This window comes from Camarhynchus parvulus, chromosome 6 (genome assembly GCF_901933205.1).
Source record: "Camarhynchus parvulus chromosome 6, STF_HiC, whole genome shotgun sequence".
NCBI lineage: Eukaryota > Metazoa > Chordata > Aves > Passeriformes > Thraupidae > Camarhynchus > Camarhynchus parvulus.
Window position 1 is genome coordinate 9,259,139 of NC_044576.1, and position 19,259 is coordinate 9,278,397.

Genomic DNA, 19,259 nt, shown 5'->3' on the forward strand with positions numbered 1-19,259 from the left:
ACTCTGTTGCTCTTCCTGTGGTGCTTCTTTCTGTACCAGTAGCATGGAGCTTTCCCATGGTATTGTGTATCATTAATGTCCAGAAGATTGTGAAGTCTGATTCTTGACAGAAATTTTGATCCTTGTTTCATAAGATCTATAGCAATTCAAAATAAGCAGTAGGATATTTTTAACATCTTGTAAAGTGAAACTGCAGTTTGGAATGAATAATAAGATTCGTTAGGTTCTGTTCCCCTATGCAAGCTAGTTAATTAGACTCTTTAAAAGCTAAACTACTGAAGCTTTACTAAATCCACAGCTGGTTCAGTGGTTTAATTAAAATATCATTCCCAGATTGAGATTAATTTCACATGTGAATCATGTAATTTATAATTTTGGCTATGGGTTTACAAGAGGAAGTTTTTTTTTTTGATTGAAAAATGCCGTGTTTTAATAGGTCTCTGTTTAAAAATGTGAAAGATTATTGAGCTGAGCTCTGAGCAGCTTTCTATTTAGCTTCCACTAGCAGGTGGTAATGCACTGTGTACACAGTTTTATTTAAAATTAATCTTTACAAAGACAGTATTAATCACATTTTAATTAACTCTACTTACTGGGTAGAAAAAGGAGGAATTAATATCAGAGCTGCACCACCAGGCTCTGAAGGAGACAGGCTGCAGCAGATGAAATAGTTGCTGGAGTCCATTGGTAGGACTGTTGTAGTTCCCTGAAATGAGCCTGTGTTTGATTGCACACCTCTGTGGCACTCAGGCCTGGCAGTGCTGGCTGATGTAAAAGCTGCACTCTTCTAAGTTTGGTGCTGCCTAAAAGGGTGCTGGTTTTCTTCTCCCCCTTTGTTGTTCCTGGCTCTGTGGTCTGGTGCCCTCCCTTGCCTCAGCTCTGGCTCTTAGCAAACCTTTCACTCTGCCAATTCAACTGCTGTTCCAGCAGAAAGCAATTAGCTTTTATTCTGTATCCATAATTTTCTGCCACTTTGGTGAATGGAATTGGCATAATGATGTCTGATGAGCACCAGAGAGCTGCAGAAAAGTCAGGGGCTGGGTGAGAAGAGGACCAGAACTACTTTCTCCAATTGCAGTAGGTCATTAGCTTGGCTCAGCAGCACTACTGATACAGGTGATTTCTCAAGGTGAATCTTCAAAGAACTGTTCCCAAGATAGGAAACATTTTTCTTTCTTTTGCATATAGAGGAACAAAGTCTATCTATATTGTAATGTTAGCTGTTGGCAGAACTTGGGATGCAGCTTGGGCCAATGAGTTTGACAGAAAGCTGGAAGTTAAGTAACATGTCAGCGTTGCTGACATCACCCCTCACAGGTCAGAATAAGCCATCATATTCCTTGCTGCATACTTCTGTTGTAGGTGTGATGGACACCTTAAATTATGCAGGAACAGGCTGCAGAACCATAGTTCTTTTCTTGGAGCTAAAAGTTGGGCCAGCTTTCACTTTGCATAGCTTACCTAGTGAAAGGATTGGCTCCATTCCTTCTTACAGGTGGCACAGAATGGAAATTGCCAAGTGCTTATGGATGCTTTTTACCCCTCTATCTGTGGCTGTATGGGCAGCTCATACTGGGGGCTGCTCTGTTGCCTTATACTGCCACAGGCATTTATTAGCTAATTAATGGTTGCATGCTGCTTAGGGGCAGACATGGACCAAAATAAACCCCTCTCAGTTTTAAACGCATTGTTTATCTGGAAGTAAGGATGGATGTCACTAACAGCTCTTGCAGAATACTTCAACACTCTTGACCTGCAGTGCCCAGCATTCTTTACTACTTCATTTCTTCATTTAAAAAAGGGAAGTAATATTTACCTACCCATTGTTTGTAGTGCTTTGCAACATCCGCGTGGAAATGGGTGCTATGGTTGTAAGCTGTAAACTTAAGCTGTATTTTTCCTTCAGCAAATTGTTTTATCCTGTGTTCATGTGTAATCTTTTTTCCATGTTTCAGCCTTAATTCAGATATTGGCAGCTGCAGAGGCTGGACGTGATATTGTGTATTTTACCTTTGGAGATGTGGAGCTGATGCGGGACATTTACAGCATGCATACTTTTCTCTGTGAGAAGGGCCAAACTATTGGTGAGCAAAAAGAAATCTCTGTGTGCACAAAAGAGACATGACCATCTCTCTAAGTAGAAATTTTCCAATATGAATTCTTGCCACTAAGTGCTGAACACAAGCAAATGGGTCTCAGTTTATGTGTACCTGTTTCTAGAATGGGAAACTCTTCTGATTTGGGATCTACTGCACAGTGCTAATCAGTTTAGAAGACTTCTGGGTGCTTTTCTGATTCACTTAGGAATTATGCTGAAAAATAGAGATACATGTGGTAGGTAGAAGATTTGCAAAAGCTTTTGATATAACTCAGTAAAGCTTTGAAAAGGGAAAAGCTGCTTAGGCATTCTTGATACAGGTTTGTCTTCTAGTGGTTCTGTCTTGGTCCTGCAGGATGTGGTCTGATGTGTTATTCAGTTGCAATACAAGAAAAACAGTGTATCCATTCTAATTGTTATGTGTCTTTTAATTTCTGGGCCAGAAACCCAAAGCTGGGTAATTGGCAATACATTTGTAAGTAATGTGTATGCAAGCTTAATGTTAGGATAGTTTGTGCAGGAAGTTGTGGGAGCCCATCCTATTTTCTGAACAGCCTGCAGACATTCCCATTTACACAGTCTTCTGCCTCCTCTGTCACTGCTCATTTAGAGAGGTTCCTAGTCACTGTCTCAGTGTGCATGTGCATTTCTAGCCCTCCTTTGCAACCATACATTGCTCATTTGGCATGTTCTCACATGGTGTTTAATGACTTCTTTTTGGTTTTTGAAGGGGACATTTATAGGCTGTTGCTGAGATACTACAATGAACAATGCAGGAACTGTTCTACTTCAGGACCAGATGTCAAGCTGTACTCTTTCATATACAACACCCTTGAGTCCTATGCACATTCTACTGATGATGATGAGGAGGATGAAGAAAAAGGGTTGTGCTTTGAAGATTAAAATAAATGTATTTGATCAGAATAATGTTTATCTCCTCCCACTGGTATATTGTGTGAATTGCTGGACATAATGAATGAGCTGGCTTTATTTATATTGACTGCATTGGTAGTTATGTATAACACCCAAACAAAAAACCCCACAAACACCTTTGAGAGATGAGATTTATTTGTTTGATGGTTTGATACATGAAAACCTTGTTCATGTGTGTACAGAGAAAAATTCTTTGGTAAGTCTGGTTTGCATTATATCTTGTTAAGTAGAATATTTTGGTACATTTCACTTGAGATTGCTAAAACCCTTCAGATTTCCCTGTACTCCTTTGCCTTTATTTTTCGGAGCTCTTATATAGATTTCTCATGGAGGCTTACAGCTGGAGTACAGACAGCCATGGAACTCCTCGGATGATGTTAGAGGGAAGCATTTTAATGATTGCTCTTACTGAAAATTGTCATAATCCTTAAGAGTGCCAAGATACCATTGGTGTTCTTACCAAAGTTTTCATTCTTTTAACTTAAAATATTCTGGGTCTAATTATTTTTTTTTTTAATTGTTAAAAATGGAAAAGTTCTGGGGGAGTCAAGAATGCATTTCACAACTGCACGGTCTTTACCAAATTAGACATAAAAAATAGCATAAACAAGTAGAGAAAGAACAACAAGAGTGACAAAATGAGAAATGTGACCAAAGCTGGAAGCAGAGGGAAAGATTTTCACATGAAACTCTTCAATACCATTTTGTTGGTGCTATCTGTTACCACATTGAACAAGGTTTTAGTCTATTGGAAGCTTCTCAAGGTTCACTGCTTCTGACAATATTTGAGTTAAGGTCTGGTAGTTATGTTCATATTGTCATATCAGTTCTCCTCTCAGTATGCATATGTGTGAGTATAAGATCCCCATGGGATACGTGAGTGAGGAAACAAATCACATATCAGTGGGAGGAAAGTCTGCTGGTTACAGATAAGAACATGAGGTCTTCTTAGGGATTTCTGCCTGTGTCATTTTAGACGTGAGAATAACAGTGAAGTGTTGGCAAAACATTTTAAAACCTGTGCTTTTACTATCTGTGAATACCAAATTAGTGTTGCTGTAGTACATTAATAGTTTACACAAAACTGCAGATACATCTGTGATAAAACTTTTTCAGGTCTATGTACAGGGCAGATCCAGTGAGACTTTTTTCTATTTGTATTTAAGCCCAGTTTAAGTTTCAGCCCAGATTCCTAAGTTTAACCTCTTCTGTGTTAGGTTTTTATTGTCTGTCATAGTTGCTATTACAAGTTAGCAATACAAGTAAAATCTGCAGCAGGAAATGTAGTGACCTAAGTTTCTTAATCAATGAATCCTTTTGAGTTATGTCAGATAAAACTCTCCAAGCCTCAAACACACCATGGTAATTAAATGCTGGAAGCTGTTGGCAGTCTGGCTTAGAATAAATCACTCACTGCTTGATCTGCTCTGGGGGAAGCAACGGGAAGGAGTCTGGGTCATTTATAAATACCTTCAGGGAGCTGTACCTTGGCATGAATTCTAAGTGGGCAGCTTGCAGGTATGTTACTTGGGAAGTGATGGACACAGAGGTTTCTTCCTGTTCTTCCCACCAGGTGTAGGTTTCTCCACCCCCATCCATTTTGAGAAAAAATTTTTGGCTAGAATTTCAGGGTTTTTTCTGTGTTTGCAACCTGTGTCCTCAGATTTAGCAGAAATCTTTTCTCCTGCTCCTGGTGTTTCAGTGTTGGCTCAGATTCTGGCAATAGGAATAACTGTTTTATTAGCTCTTATTTGAGCATTTAGGTTCAAGTATGATAGTGCTTCTAGATGCATTGCTGATGATTGATGTACCCTGGGAATTATGACAAGTGATGGAAAACTGGTGCTATCAGCCAAACCTTTTTCACCTTACTACTCAGGATCTCGTATAGAAGAGATGAACAGAATTTGTTCCAAAACAACTGGAAAAAATAAAACAAAAAGCTTTAGATGGCTAGAAATGACCTCCCCTTTATTATATATAAATCCTTCTTCTTTAGTGCAATGTAGTCATTGTGAGAAGTGATTGGTCAGGTATGAAAAAATGTACCAAAATATGATGGAATGAAATTCTACTTCAACTCTAGAAACAGAAAAAATTAACTTTGGAGAGACTCTCAGATGATCATATTGTAGGTATGCAGTTAAAAGAGTTCTTGCAGTGTCAAGTGCTTCCAGGAAGATCCTAGTCTTTTTATGCACTCTGTAGTTTCAGTGATACTGAGCATTTTCTAATATGGGAAGAATGCCTTTTGTTTGAGATCATTCATTAGGATATGTTTACCATACCTTTTTCTCTAGTGAATTATGCTTGTATGGACAGGAACAAAGGAAAATAACTTCTTTTTCATTTCATGTGTTGTCTGAAAAAGAGTGATATATCCTGGATTCTATCGTGTGTTCCTGATCTCATAAAGGACAACATTGTAAGAACGCTTTGAATATGATTTTGATCACGGGCAGACTGAAGATTATTTTGTTGTTGTTGTTGTTGTTTGTTTTGGTTTTTTTTTTAAGCAAAATGGCCCAGAATTAGATAGCAGTGGTGTTACATTCCCATGATATTCTAATTCAGTAAAGAGCTGAACTGCCCAGATTGCTGCATGTCAGCCCAATAAGTGCTCTACATCTTTCTTTTTCTCCCCACCCAGCACTCCCCATTTCCAAACTCCTTGAAATGTTTCCTTTAGCTGGCGATGCCTTCGGTGCTCTGGGGGAAGTGGTGTGGAATGGAGATGCCAGTGATCTCCTTGTGCAGCCTAGAAAGCTTCAGGTTCACCCTTCCAGAAACCTGGTCATGTAGCATTCTAGGTTTGGGATTTTTTATTATTTTAGGGATGTTTGCTATATGATTTACAATAAAAATTAACTTCCTATCAAAACTTTCGTTTTATACTTTTTAGCAGCTAAATTGAATGCTTAATATGAAACAACAACAGGCAGTCATGTCGATTGCAATGTTGCCTCATAGTCAAGTTTGGTGTCTGAGCACTTCTGTTGTTCTACAGCTCTTGCAGCTAAATTGCTCAGTTTTGATGTTTCCTTATCCAATGAGGAGTATCCAATACTGTATATATTAATTTATAAACTGTTAAAGTGTTCCTGACATTCTTCTAAACTTACAGTTTATGCACCATTATATTGTATTGATTTTTCTGGATCTGTATGCTAATGTTTACAGAATTTTGTAGGAATACAATTAAAAAATTCTGATTGAAGCCATGTTGTGTAATTTGTCACTTAATGTACTTTCCAGGACAGAAGAATTCCAGCACATTTGAATGCACAGGGCATAATATTGCAGATAGTTCTAGCAGTAAACTGACACATAACACAGAGCTGAGAAATTTATTCTTCCTGTACAGTATTGTGGTAGTTGCTTCTGCCTGCACAGCACTGTAAAACACAATCAGCTACTGTAAATTGGAAGAGTGTCAGTGTGAGTGTGGGGTTTCATCCATGTGTATGGCCGTATGCAGATATTCTGATGTTTCCAAGCTTTTGGTAAGCAAGTAGATGTTGGATTATTCATTGAACTTCATGAAGGAAATGTCACTAAATAAAAGCAAATAACCCTCTAAAAATATATAAATAATTAACATGTTGTATAGGGGTTTTTAGGGTTTGTAAGAGTGGGGCTGAAATCCTTCTAAATAAAACCATTTCAAACTTTTTCCAAAATCTTGGTTTAAGGAATTAATTTTTTAGCATCACAGGAAATTAGGATAAAAATATAATTTGATTGCTCCTAAGGTTTTATATGTAGCTGTGCTTATGAAGTTTGCCGTGTTGATACTAAAGGATTTCATCCATCAGACAGCAGCAATGGAAGCAAAGGTGGTGGCTGACAGACACGTCTGGGGGAGCAGGAATGAGCAGGTGGGTGGTGGCTGAGCAGGGAGCTTCCTGCACTGTGCCCAGGTAACTCTGCTCATGGAAGTGGCCAAAGGGACCCCATTTTCACTCAGTGTTTGACTGGGTGAGCTGGGGGTGCTGGACTTTGGTTGCGTGACAACTGGGAAGGGAGGGAAGGGCTGATGCCTTCATGCTGTACCTTGGAAATCCCAGATGCAGGGGAGGCAGAAGGTGCTCCCATTGTGCTGCTGCAGTGCAGGAGCAGCTGCCAGTCTGTCCCAAGCTGTCGCTGATCTCACTGTAATCAGCAAATACCCTCATGAATACACTTTAAAAGCAACCATAGCCTGTGGAGATAACCCTGGAGATAAAGCACAATTGCAAGGACTGCTTCACCATGGACTTTCCCTGGTTTTCTCCATTGTGTTCCCACCTTTGTCAGTGTTTGGACAAAGGAATTCCAGACACCTGAATTTCACAACTTTTCATGTTTACCTTCACAGTCTGCATCCTCTCATCCTGAGCAGCTTTCTATGACAGAAGGATGGACAGATGGATGTCGGACTTTGGGATTCCAAAAGCTGTTACAAACTCTGTCAGGTTCACTGAGGTAATTGTATATTAGCCAATGTAGGGTGATGCAATGTTTGCTCTGGATGGATGACTTGGGTTTTTTCTTTCTTTTTATTTTTTTTTCTTTTTAATATGTGCTTAAAGTCATCTTTTGCTGTTTTGTGGCACTTCTGTGACAAGAGTGAGAACATCCATAAAATCATGGAGACTGCAAGATGCACCAGCTGTCTGAAATGGTTAGGTTTTTTAAGCTTAGAATTGAGTATTTATGATCTTGTTTTGTGCTAACAGTGTTTCATGTTCATTTATCATTGCTTAAGTGAGTGTGACCTGGAAGTTGCATAGGAGGTATTTGTCACTGATAACTCCATTACAGCAATGCCATCAATTTGTGCTGAGCTGAGCTGTCAGGCAGGCTTTCATTGCCTGCTCCTGCTAAGTGGCACTTGGTCTGCAGCTAAAGGAGGCACTGGTGTGTTCCAGGTCCTCTTGGTGACACTGTGGGATGTGTCTGGATGTGTGCACACTGTGCTGTGCATGCACACACATTGAAGAAGCTTAAAGAAGCTGCCATGAACTACTGGGGTGGGGATCATTGCTAATGTAGCTCATCAGCTGTAAATCTGGGAAGCAGGGGACAGGAACCTAGCGAGAGATTGCACTGTCTTTATGAGCTGGCTGTGCTTGCTGGCTCTCTGTGTCCACAGTTCACACACCTCAGCCTTTTGCAGTCAGCTGTCCTCTCTCTCTGATGGACTGTACTGAAAACTGCATAGCTGATGTGCCTAAAAATATCATGTTCTTGTACTGATTTTTTCCTGTAGTTTTTATTCATTAATTAATATAAATTGAACAGGTGATATTAAAGATGAGGACTTTTGCCCTTCATTTTTAATTGTCGAATAGCTAAGAGGACCACTTTGATGTTCAAATTTTTAAAGAAATGGAATACAATGAAGGCATTGCTCCATTGGGTGTAAAACAGTAAGAGTATGCCTGATTGGGTAAAGGCTACTGAAAAGCCTCATCTCCTTCTGCCCAAGTGATAAACATTGGTTTGTGTAAATCTCCTCATGGAAAATCCATGTCACATGCAGATTAGGACATTCTTTCTCTATACAGAGCTTACCACAGAGGCTTTGTCTTTTTTGCTCTCAGTGGTTTTCACTTGGAAGGCCCAGTTCAGTAACATCTTTTTCATCTTTTTTGTTTGCTTTTTAGAGATGCCTTCTGTAAATGATTGCCGTTTTTATACCTACTACAGCTGCTTCCTTTTGTAATTAATATTATCAAAGTGAGATTCTGCACAGATAAATGCTGTATTTGCTAAATAGGAAGGGCAAAAGGACCTTTGGACCAGTGAGGCAGGATTGTTTTAAAAGTCCATGTTTAGAGTTAACAAGACAAAATAATGCAGTGCCACACATGATACTAGTTTGGACCCAAGACATCTGTATGTGTGTTAGCATCTAATCACTGTGCCTATGCAAATCCTGAACTTTCATTCCAAGGCTATTTTTGTAGGAAGGCAGTAATGACAAATTACAAACTGTTTGTTTTAGTATATCTGTATGTCATCACTTCTTTAATATTTCTGACTTTAGCTAAATGTTACAGGTATTGTGGGTGTTTTTGGCAGGAAGGACAATGTTTGCTAGGTTTTATAAACTATAATTTACACTCAGAACAACATCTGGAGTGCATAAGGAATTAAACCCCTGTAAATCCTGTCTGGACAAGCTCTGTAATGGCTTTTGAGCATCTGAAATCTTCTCAGGGTGGTGGAGTGTACTATGAGGCTACAGAGGAAAACTGCAATCTTCTTGCTCAAAGACAATGCTTTCACCTTTCTTTTACACTCACTTGATGGAGATAGAGAATTATTTTGATTGTAGGGAATTGTTACATTTATTCTCAGAAATGCTAATAGTATTTGTTAAAAAAATAAACCAGGAAAGCAAAGACAGAATCAGGACTGAATCCTGACAGTAGTCTTGCTTTGCTTACAGGGGAGAAAATCCACAAGGGTGATATTTCTCTGAAAACACCAGTGTGAGCTCTGACCATCAGTGTCCCAGTAAGTCATGTCTGTTTTGGAGCTCTGTGAGGAAATGACAAAGTTAAGCACCATACAGGTCTAGAATCTTGCAACTTTAGAATTGGAGTAAGAAAAATATGGAAAATTTTCTCCAGGCTGCCTGGTTGGTTGAAGTTGTTTTGCTTTGTGTACCTGGAACACCAGAGAGTAGGTTTTCCTGTTTTCATGGGCTTGTGCATCTTCATCAGTAACAATGCTCCCATATTAATGGGGTCCTCTTTTGTGGCAGTGAATTCCTCACCAGGCCAGTGAGGAATTGGGTCCATGTGTGGAGAAAGCAGGATGTCCCCTCTGGCTTGGCCTTGCAGAAGGGACCGGGGGAAAAGCATTCTATTAAAGATCTCTTCCTGGGAGTTTAACCCACTCCACTCTTGTGGATTCATCTCTTGTGCTATTTCTACATCAGGTGTTGCCTATAAAGGGACATTTAGGAAAGTTAATGATCCTGAACTGTGTGAATTATCACTAAGCAGAGAGAAGTTTTGTTTGCTGCCATTTGAAAGGGGAGGGAGCTAAATCAAATCAATTATTTGTGTCCACTTAAGATTTAGATGTAGTTTATGACAGCTGCTTTAGAGATGCTTCAGAAGAATCCTCCTCCATGGCCTTGCATCAGTGAGGGCTTGGCTCCTCTGCATTTGTACAACTGCCTTTCAGCTGCAAGTTGATGGGAAGTGCTGAATTTGCTCTTTTTTTTCATTCATCAAAGCATCTTGGCATACCAGATGCAATAAAGGGACTGTATAGATCAAAGTGTTTCATCATGGCACAAAGTTAATTTTGCCAAGATTTGAAGACTTATCTTTTCAAAATTAAAGGTTGAGAAAATTGCTGTGAATAGCTAAAATCCTGTGTTGAATAATGACAAAATTTTCTTTAATGTACTAGGAATTGATTGGATCTAAACCAAAATGCCATGAAAATAAAGTAGTTGTGAGTGTTTCACACCCTTTTATGTAAAGGATAAGGTCCTAAAAATTGTATTTTCAAATCCAGAGTTATGTCTATCTTCAAAATGCCTGCATTGTTAGGTAATTATATCATTGCAGTTTTAAGTCATTATTTTGCCTGTTGCCTGAGGAATTTTACAGCAGAGCAGTATTAATAAGATGCCAGGAGAACAAATTTGGTAACTTAATCTCTGTCATAAATTGAACTCATATAAACAAAGTGGCATTTTCATTCATAATTAAATGACCTGCAGCAAATGTAGGTCAGGAGTGAAGGGATGTTTGATTTTACATTCTGTGGAAAATCAAAACTTTTGCATTTTGAGGAGAAAGGTGAGAAAAAATGCAATCAGTGTCTTCTGGACATGGATTGAACATACCACAACTTTGAGAAAAGGAGGTTCCTAATTCGTCCACATTGTAAATCTCAGCTAAGTGGCATTCAGACTTTACAGTTGGTGATGACAATTCCCTGAGCATTCAGATGAAAAAAGAAGACCTACTGATTGATTGAGTCCACTCCTTCCTCATTCTGCCAATTCCATGTACACAAAAACCAGCAGCCAAACCCAGCAGATTGAATTTAAAATGCAACAGATTTGGAGCTTTTTTTTTCTTATCTGAAATTGGACTACTTGATTGTGAGCAATCATGTGGATGAGATGTTTCTAATGACAACTGAATACCTCCTTAAGTCATATGGCTTCAGCCTCTCTGGCTCTAAATCTTTTGACTGAATTTTTTTGGGTTGGTTTTGTTCTAAAGTTTTTGAAGTCTTAAAATTGTTTCCAGTCATTGTCATGAGACCTGGAAACACTCAGATGAACCTGCACCTTCTGCATGTGAGTTTTGGAAGGGGTTTGTTACCCTGGCTTACATCAGGAACCTCGTTTGCCTACTAGGAAAGGCTTTGGCCTCAGTAATTTGAAGGGTTTCAAGGCTAATCAAATTTCTGTTTGCTTTAGACAAGCATCCCCTTCTTTTTACCTCAAATCTTGATTACATATGACCTTCAGAGAGCCTCAAAATGTTAATAAATTCTTCTGAAATTGGTTTTTGTTACAATCCAAGGTAAAATTGTACCCATGAGAAATGCTTAATCTATGACCAAAATAAGGCATTTGTATACTTAAATGAGCAGGGGAAGGCTTTGCTATTCTGAAAATTCATGGCAATGACCTAACAGAACTATGTCTTAAGGGAATTAAATCCAACTTTGAATTCTGATCTCTAGGTCAAATAACTCCAGGTATTCTCTGCTGCCTTAATGTTTCTCCAGGGCTGAGAGACATAACAGGCAGCAGCAACTAGTGGCCCAAGTCTCATAATGTTGTATTTGATAGTTTGTGTCTTAACAGCCTTTCCAAAACCAAGTCTTGCTAATGCACCCAGGCGAGGGGAATTCTCTGAAGTCGGCTGAAGGACAGAATGAGCCAGGGGGAGGTGAGGGACCCTGTGAATGTCCCTTATCCCCTGCTCAGGCAGCTCCTTTCCCTCACAGAGGTCAAACACTGCTATCAATGCAGTCCTGTGGTGAGACCCGTGTGTGTTTTGTCCCGCTCTTGAGAAGTTGTAATTTCTTGCAAAAGCCTCTTTGTTTACTGAATTGCTTGCCTTCTATTCGTGCTCTGGGCAGATGGCTCCTCAGCAGCGTCTGGCCGATGAGCTCAGCCTCGCCCAAAGCTTCACCCTGGCTGCGGGAGGAGCCGTAATTCGGCCTCGGGGCTCGCTCCCGCTGAGCCGCGGGGGACAGCGGCCGCTGGGGACAGCGTGTGCTGGCCATGCACGGTGCCTTCAGAGTATTGACTGAAGTGGCAGAGCCACAGTCATTTACCTAAGGCTTGGGCTAATCACAGTCCCCAGAGTGACGGGCAGTCCTTGCTCCTCGTAGCTAGATGCTTCCGTGCTACAAGCTCCGAGGTGGTGATGACTGCGGATTATGATTTGCTAGTGGGATTGAGGAAGAAGTGACAGGTGGGATTTATTTCTCACTTGCCAGACACCTTTACAGGCTTTTCAATAGTTTTCTATAATTGGCTTCAATGACAGCCTCCCACAGGCACTGTACTCGTCCAGGGAATGGGTCTATGTAGGAAAGGTCTGTTAAGGCAACATCTGTAATTGCCTTAGGCTGCCACAGCAATAGCACTAAAACTCCAAACCTAGCATCATTACAGCCAAAAGTCATCTCACTGTGGGTCCTGCCTTTCACTTAATGATGTTGTTCTTCATGTAGTGTTCTGTGCATTGAAGGTGATATTATGCTTCATCAGGCCAGGATTTCATGCAGCTCAAAATGCCTTCAAATGGAGCTGTAGAGATACTCTTTCTACATACATGACACAAGCACAGACACCCGCTGGGAACTGGCCTGCAGAGACTGGAGAGCTGGACAGTGCCACGGTGCTGTGGCTGAGCCCCACAGCTGCCTCGTGTTAATCAGCACTAGAATGATTCCGTGAGCTCAGTGTTGCAGGTGAGGACTTTGTAACAGGGGGATCTGCAATGTGACAGCACAGACTGCACAGCAAACTGTTCTGAAAGGGATTTAGAGCAAAGCTAGAACAGTTTATTCCATGATGATAAAACAAGCCCAAAACTACATACTGGGGGCAAGTTTGGGGTGAGTTGTTGCATTTTTCTATGGCACCAATATTATTTTTCTGAAGATGTATTTGGTGATATGGTGGCCGCTCATATCACAGTGGATCAAGAGTTCCCCATGAAGCATGAACAGTAAGCTTGCCTTGGTAACTGAGATGCTTACAGGTCTGCTCAGTTCAGGTGTTTCCTCTTTACAGGAAAACAATTGAACAGTTTGCTGTTAACAAAACATAAAGGAAGCACAGAGTTGTTTCAGATGTGAAGCAGAAGCACTCTTGAATACTGTCCAGCTGAGTTCAGCACTGTGAATGTAATATTTCAAATGGCCACCATCAGGAAAATAAGAAATTATTGTGCCTCTACATCTAACAGGTTTGATATTCCCAGGCCACCCCTGAGCCCTTGGGTATTTTACATTAATACTTTTGCAGATGGTCCCTATGGCTCTGGCACCAGAAGAGAAAGGGTTGGGAATGCCAGAGGAAAGTGTTAGAAAGAAATGATGAAATTTTAACAGTACAACAGGTTTGAAGTGCAACTCCAAAGGATCCCATTGAAAAAAATAGATAAGTTTTTACCTCTGAAAAAGAGAAGTAAACAGAAAAGCCTGTTTAGTTATTGCAGAATAACTCAGTAGGGACAGTGCTTCTAAGGGAACTCTAGCTTTGAGGCACAACGTGGTGTTGATTAGTGCAAATAAAGCTCTTCAAGAGTCACCTTTCAGCAATTACAATCAGACACTGCCACTGTGGCTTCAAAAGCTTCATTAGCAAACCCTGCTCCTAGTGAGAGCTGTAAATCTCAGATACCCCAGAAGTTTTAGCTGTTGGAGAACTGTCTTCCCTTATTTATTTTCTTCCAAATGAAAGATAATTACATATTCCTTCATCTGGATAAATAGCATTAAAAATCAAAATAGATCCTCCTGAAGAAAACACAGCCAGTGGTATAGTTCTAAAGAGATGGGGATAATTTTCCAGTTCAATATAATGAAGTCAGGGCACCTTAAAATTTTATTGTTACCTAAAGCAACAATCTTAACAAAATGCAGTGTGGTTTAGATGTAGCCAAAAGAAAGGTATCAAAAATAATTATTTTTTCTATTTTTGTTAAGATTCTCTAATGAAACACCTGCAAATACTGAAAACAATTTTCTAGCAGTTTTCTCCTAATCCACAAATAGAAGAAGATGATATTTTCAATTCTTTCTTGGTTAAAGCAAGGGCAGTTGGCAGTGCTTTGTTAATTGTCATTGTGCCAAATACTGGCAGGCTCTTTTGCAGTGTCAGTGGTGATCTGTTTCCACAGTTTGTGGGAAGACTTCTTGCTGATTTGCCTACCAATGTAGTAACCTCCCATTAAAATAGTGGGACAAATTAAGTTTAGTGCTCTTGCTAATTTCCACATGAATTCATTATTTGGCAGCTATAATAAATGTATGCCAGAGTTTCTCCTTAACCTACGTATCTTTCTGCCTCACTCACTGCTTTGTATATACTGTAGTTAATTGTTTACTCTAAGAATTTAATGAAAATACAATGAGGTATCAAAGAAATAATTACAGCAACTGTTGCTTTTGTTCTTGTAGCTGTAATGGGCTAGTTTATTAGGAAAGACTTGGGAAACCACCAAGCAGAAGTTGTGTTTTCCTGAATTTCAGTCAGCTCTTTTGTCTAGCTTGTCTCTCTCTAACAGATCTGTGGCCAGACAAATGGGCTCCTGCAGTTTGATTCTATCCAGAAATATGTTTGGAGAATAAAATCACTTAAAAATAATCTATTGGCCAAAATCAATCAAGGAGCAGTCTTGGGTGTTACTGGTCTTCCAATAAAACACCCTGTACTTGTACCTGTTTTCTCCAGAGCATCACAGCCTGACATTTTAGAGAGTAAGTAAACCCAAGAGAGCTGTTATTCAGATAAAACTATCAATATGAGTTTGTCTGTTGACCAAATAATGATGGCCTGCTTACCCTTAGGTTTGACATGACTTCTGTGGTGAAACTGGTACAAGTCATAGGTGCTAGCTTGGAAGGAAGCTTGGAGGTCATGCAGGGCTCAAAGCAGGATCAACACTGGGGTCACACCAGGCTATCCAAGGCTTTTTTCAGCTGGGCCTAGATGCCTCCAAAGATGGCATCATGTTTCTGGGTCTCTGATGTTTTTTATCCTCTTGAGTCAACACTGTTTTCCTTGTGCCTGGATGGAACCATTTCTATTTCCCCATCTCATCCTCCTGCCATGCAGCCCTGTGAAGAGCCGGGCTTTGCTGGCTCTGTCTCCTGCTGAATTCCCTCCCCCCCAGGTGATGCCTGTGTCTGAGGAAAGGGCAGTCATTCCTTCCCTCCAGCTCCTGGCTGTGCTTCACTTGGCACAGCCCAGCATGCTGCTGGCTTTCCCTGCTGCCTCACATTTAACCTGCCCAAAGCAAGGAGCTGTGTGAAACTGGGACTGACTTTTCTGTCCCTCAGATATCCTGCAGCACATCTCCTTTACCACGGGAAGTTTATTCATGGAAGTCAGGGATATTACTGAAGCTTATGGCACACAAAGCCAAAGTTTCAGAAAGCAAAGAGAACAGAAATAACCCATGAGAAATTCTTCATGTGACATTTTCTGCAGGAGGTGTCAGATGTAATTAAAATACTTATGTAGGACTGGGGAGGGAGAAAAGCTTGATAAATAATTTGTTGACAAAGAAAGGGATTAAAAAAGGGGTTTTGCACATACTTGAAATGTCTACCTCTCAACCCCCCCAAAACCTCTCCTTTGAACACTGACTGAATCATTTGTTGCAGCTGTTTGGTGTGGGCTCAAAGGTTTTTAGTCTCAGATTCAAATGTTAGACAAACATAACAACCAGAGTCCTGTGTGACATCCATGTTAGGCTCAAAGTGAGGGCAAGTTTTACAGTTTCCAAATTGCCTTGCTTTGAGAAGAGATGGTGCTTTAGATTTGAACCTCTCTTAGTTTGTCGTCTGTGTGTAATAAACACATGGGGAAATAAAGGCAAATTGAGTTGCTGGCTTGGCTTAAAGAGAACTTCTGGTCAACATTGTCTCTAGTGGAATTACATTATCAACAATGAAGAGTTGCCAAAAATACATCAATGTATCAGTCTCAGGAGGGGAAGCTATTAATGAGATTGTCCTTCTGTGAGTAATCCTGTACCCCGACCACCTCCTATGAGATTACCCTTTGAAAAAACAAGCCCACTGAGAAGCCGTGCTGTGTTGGAGAGAGTTGTGTGGAGCAATTAACTGCAGGAACTCAATGCTGATTGCAAGTGGCTGCTGATCCACCAAGGAAAACCCTCATACCAAACCCAGGACAAGACAGGAGCAAGGCATTAGAGGGGTGTGCAGCACCATACCCTGGAACAAGCACATTGAGCCCTCGGTGGGCAGCACAGTGAGTTTCCAAACCAGCTGGGTTCTAGTTTTGTTAAAACATGCTTTGGGTTGTTTAAACAGGTTGGATCTAGTTTTGTTAACTCATGCCTGAGTTAAGACAGAAATGAGGCAGAAATAAGTAAGCAAACTTGTTAGATTCACACTGGGCTACAGGACATAAGGATAAATATAAAAATAAATAATGGTGAGGCAGTGTGTTTTTCAGCACAGCAGGCAGTTTCACCTCTTACAGCACAAGGGTGCTGTTGTGACTATCCTGTGCTGTACATTTATCCAGTACAAAACTTTTCTAACACATAGGGTTTCCTCACTATGGAGCTGGCATGAGAACCATGCAAAGAAAGCTGCCACACCTGACTCTGTGTGTGCTAGGAATTGCAATTTTATTCAAAGTTTTCATTCTGCTGATGGATTTCCATTCCAGCCAATTTTGAAGTGTGAGGGTTTAGCAGGAAGCAAAGCCAGTGTGTGGATCTCCCTTTGGCTGGCTGGTGGGAGAGGTAAGTATGCAAGTGGACACATAAATGGGTCGGTAAATGTGAGTTGTAAATGGAAATTGTAAGGATTGGAATAGGAATTGTGGGCAAGTAGTTTATTGTCCATCATGGTCTCACTGGAGAGCAAATGGATGAGTGGTAAGCAGGTGCTGCTCGGTGGTGCTGACTGGTGACAAAGTGACACCAGAAGCCAGCAGCAGCAAAGCAATAGCTCAGTATACCAAAAGCTGCTGGGGCAGGCTGGTGGGACAACCAAGTCACAATAAATATTGGAGAATTTGGGAGCTGCTCCAAATCCCAATAAAGCAGAATCTTACTGTTTCAAGCATACAAATTCCCATTGTGTGAAGCATTAAAAAAAAAAAAAAGAAAGAAAAGGAAAATAACATAAATGTGAAACTGGGCAAAGGCTTTTGGGAGCAACATAAGCACTTGAAAGATACTGTCATATCTTAGTGTATATCCAAGCATATTTAATTTATCCTGTTCACTGCAATGGTATTCACAGTCAGATTTGGCATATGGGTTTCCCTCTAAAGTGGAGGGGAGGTCTGCTTGTCCTCACTATAATTTTTAATTGAATTTATGTTCAGTCAGCATAACATGATTGCTCTAAAGATGGTTTGTCTGCCCATAATAAGGTTAAGACTCAATTAGTAGCTGCAGCATCTAACAATGTTTCACCACTTGCCAGAAGGCTCAAGCAGCATCTGGCCAGCTGCAGGTACCAGTTCAGCTCTCATTTCGCCTTGCAGGGGTGCCAGGCCGCCCTCCCTGGGAGCGCTGAGCGAGGGATGGGCTGTCCTGGGGGCTCCCTGTGTCCCATCCCTGCTCCATCTGTTCCCTGCACTAAACAGTGCAGCACAAAACCACGAACACGTCATTCACACCCTCGCTCTGCAGTCCCCTCAAGGTGCACAGCTGCTAGGAAAACTGCTGACATGATAATAAGGTTTTTGATGTCTTTAGATGAGGATTAAGGGTTTTTTCATCTTGAAGAAATTAATTTTACTCTAATCAACAACTGTATCAACCAGTAAGCCTCAAGAAAATCTGAGTCACCATTAGGTGACAAAACCCCAGATGAAGCCTGTTGTATTTCTTCCTAAGGTTTTTTCCTTTCCATTTCTGCCCACCTGACCCTGATAAACCCATTTTTGCACTATTTCCTTAGCACAAAACAAATTATAGCTCTTTCTCTCTTGCTTCCTTTTAATGTGTGTCCAGTTTTCCCATCAGTCTTATTACTTATCCAGAAAGTTAACAAACATTGGAATGTATGTGATAGTGTCAATAGTTATCTGAAATATCCATTTTGCATATATATATATAGGCATTTGATCTTGGTTGTAAGTTGATTAACAGCAGGTAAATAAGAAAATACGTCATTTTTTATTTATGAGAAAAAATGGACAGACATGTAATTTGAAGGCAACCGGGAGAAAAGATGAATGTTGTAAATGAGAATTCTACCAGCAAAGGAACAGCTGAAATTTTATTGTCTGGCATTTTATATTTGCTCATATAAGTCAGATACTATCATTTGGTCAAGGTCTGTTTTATGTACAAATTTTGGAGAGCAAACGTGTGTCCCCTTGGGACATTTGTATGTCCCTTGGCAAACTTCCCATCTTCTTCCCGCCAAACTTCTGCACAGGAGCGGGGCGAGCAGCTTGTCCATCGGCCGGGATTCCTCAGGCGTTCCCTGGCGCAGCTGCTCACCGGGAACGCGCTGCTCTCGCCGGTATTTACCCGTTCGGTGAGGGCTCAGGGGCGGGAGCATCAACCGCGTTCTCTGCCCACCGACCCCGCCATGGCGCCGGGGCTGTGAGGGAGTTGGGGGCTCTGAGGGAGCCGGGGGCGTGGAGAAGTCCCGGGGCGTTCCCCGAGGGGCGGGGGCGCGTCCGGGGTGTGTCCCGGGCTGCGTCCCTTGTCCTGAGGTGTGTCCTGTATCCCGGGTGTGCCCCGTGTCCCGGGTGTGTCCTAGGGTGTGCCCCGTGTCCCGGGTGTGTCCCGGGGCGGGGGTGCCGGTGCAGCGCCCGGGGCCCCGCCCAGCCGTGACCTCAGCGCGCCTCACGTGATGCAGGTGCGGCCCCCGCCCCGCCGCTCCCGGCGCTCCCTCCCTCCGTTCCCTCCGCGCCCTCCCTGCCGCGCTCCGCGAATGCGCTGGAGCCTCCGCGCCCCCGCAGGTCTGTCCGCACCGGTGAGGGGCGGGGGGCGACGGAGCCAGGCCGGGCCCG

The 19,259-nt window shown here is 41.5% G+C and overlaps 2 protein-coding genes across 3 annotated transcripts in view; both read left to right on the plus strand.

Annotated features, from left to right (window-relative positions):
- The window catches only part of PARG (poly(ADP-ribose) glycohydrolase), a 61,783-nt gene extending 55,125 nt beyond the window's left edge, over window positions 1–6,658 (plus strand). Inside the window, 2 exon segments of the mRNA XM_030950736.1 lie at window positions 1,956–2,084; window positions 2,829–6,658. Coding sequence (XP_030806596.1) covers window positions 1,956–2,084; window positions 2,829–3,001 — 302 coding nt within the window. The 3' untranslated portion in view covers window positions 3,002–6,658.
- Window positions 6,659–19,095: 12,437 nt separating this feature from the next.
- The window catches only part of OGDHL (oxoglutarate dehydrogenase like), a 48,093-nt gene continuing 47,929 nt past the window's right edge, over window positions 19,096–19,259 (plus strand). The window contains exon 1 of one of the 2 annotated variants that reach the window (XM_030951601.1): window positions 19,096–19,208. The gene's annotated coding sequence lies outside the window, so the exon portion shown is untranslated. The remainder of the gene's footprint in view (window positions 19,209–19,259) is intronic. The other variant, XM_030951602.1, reaches the window with a different exon arrangement.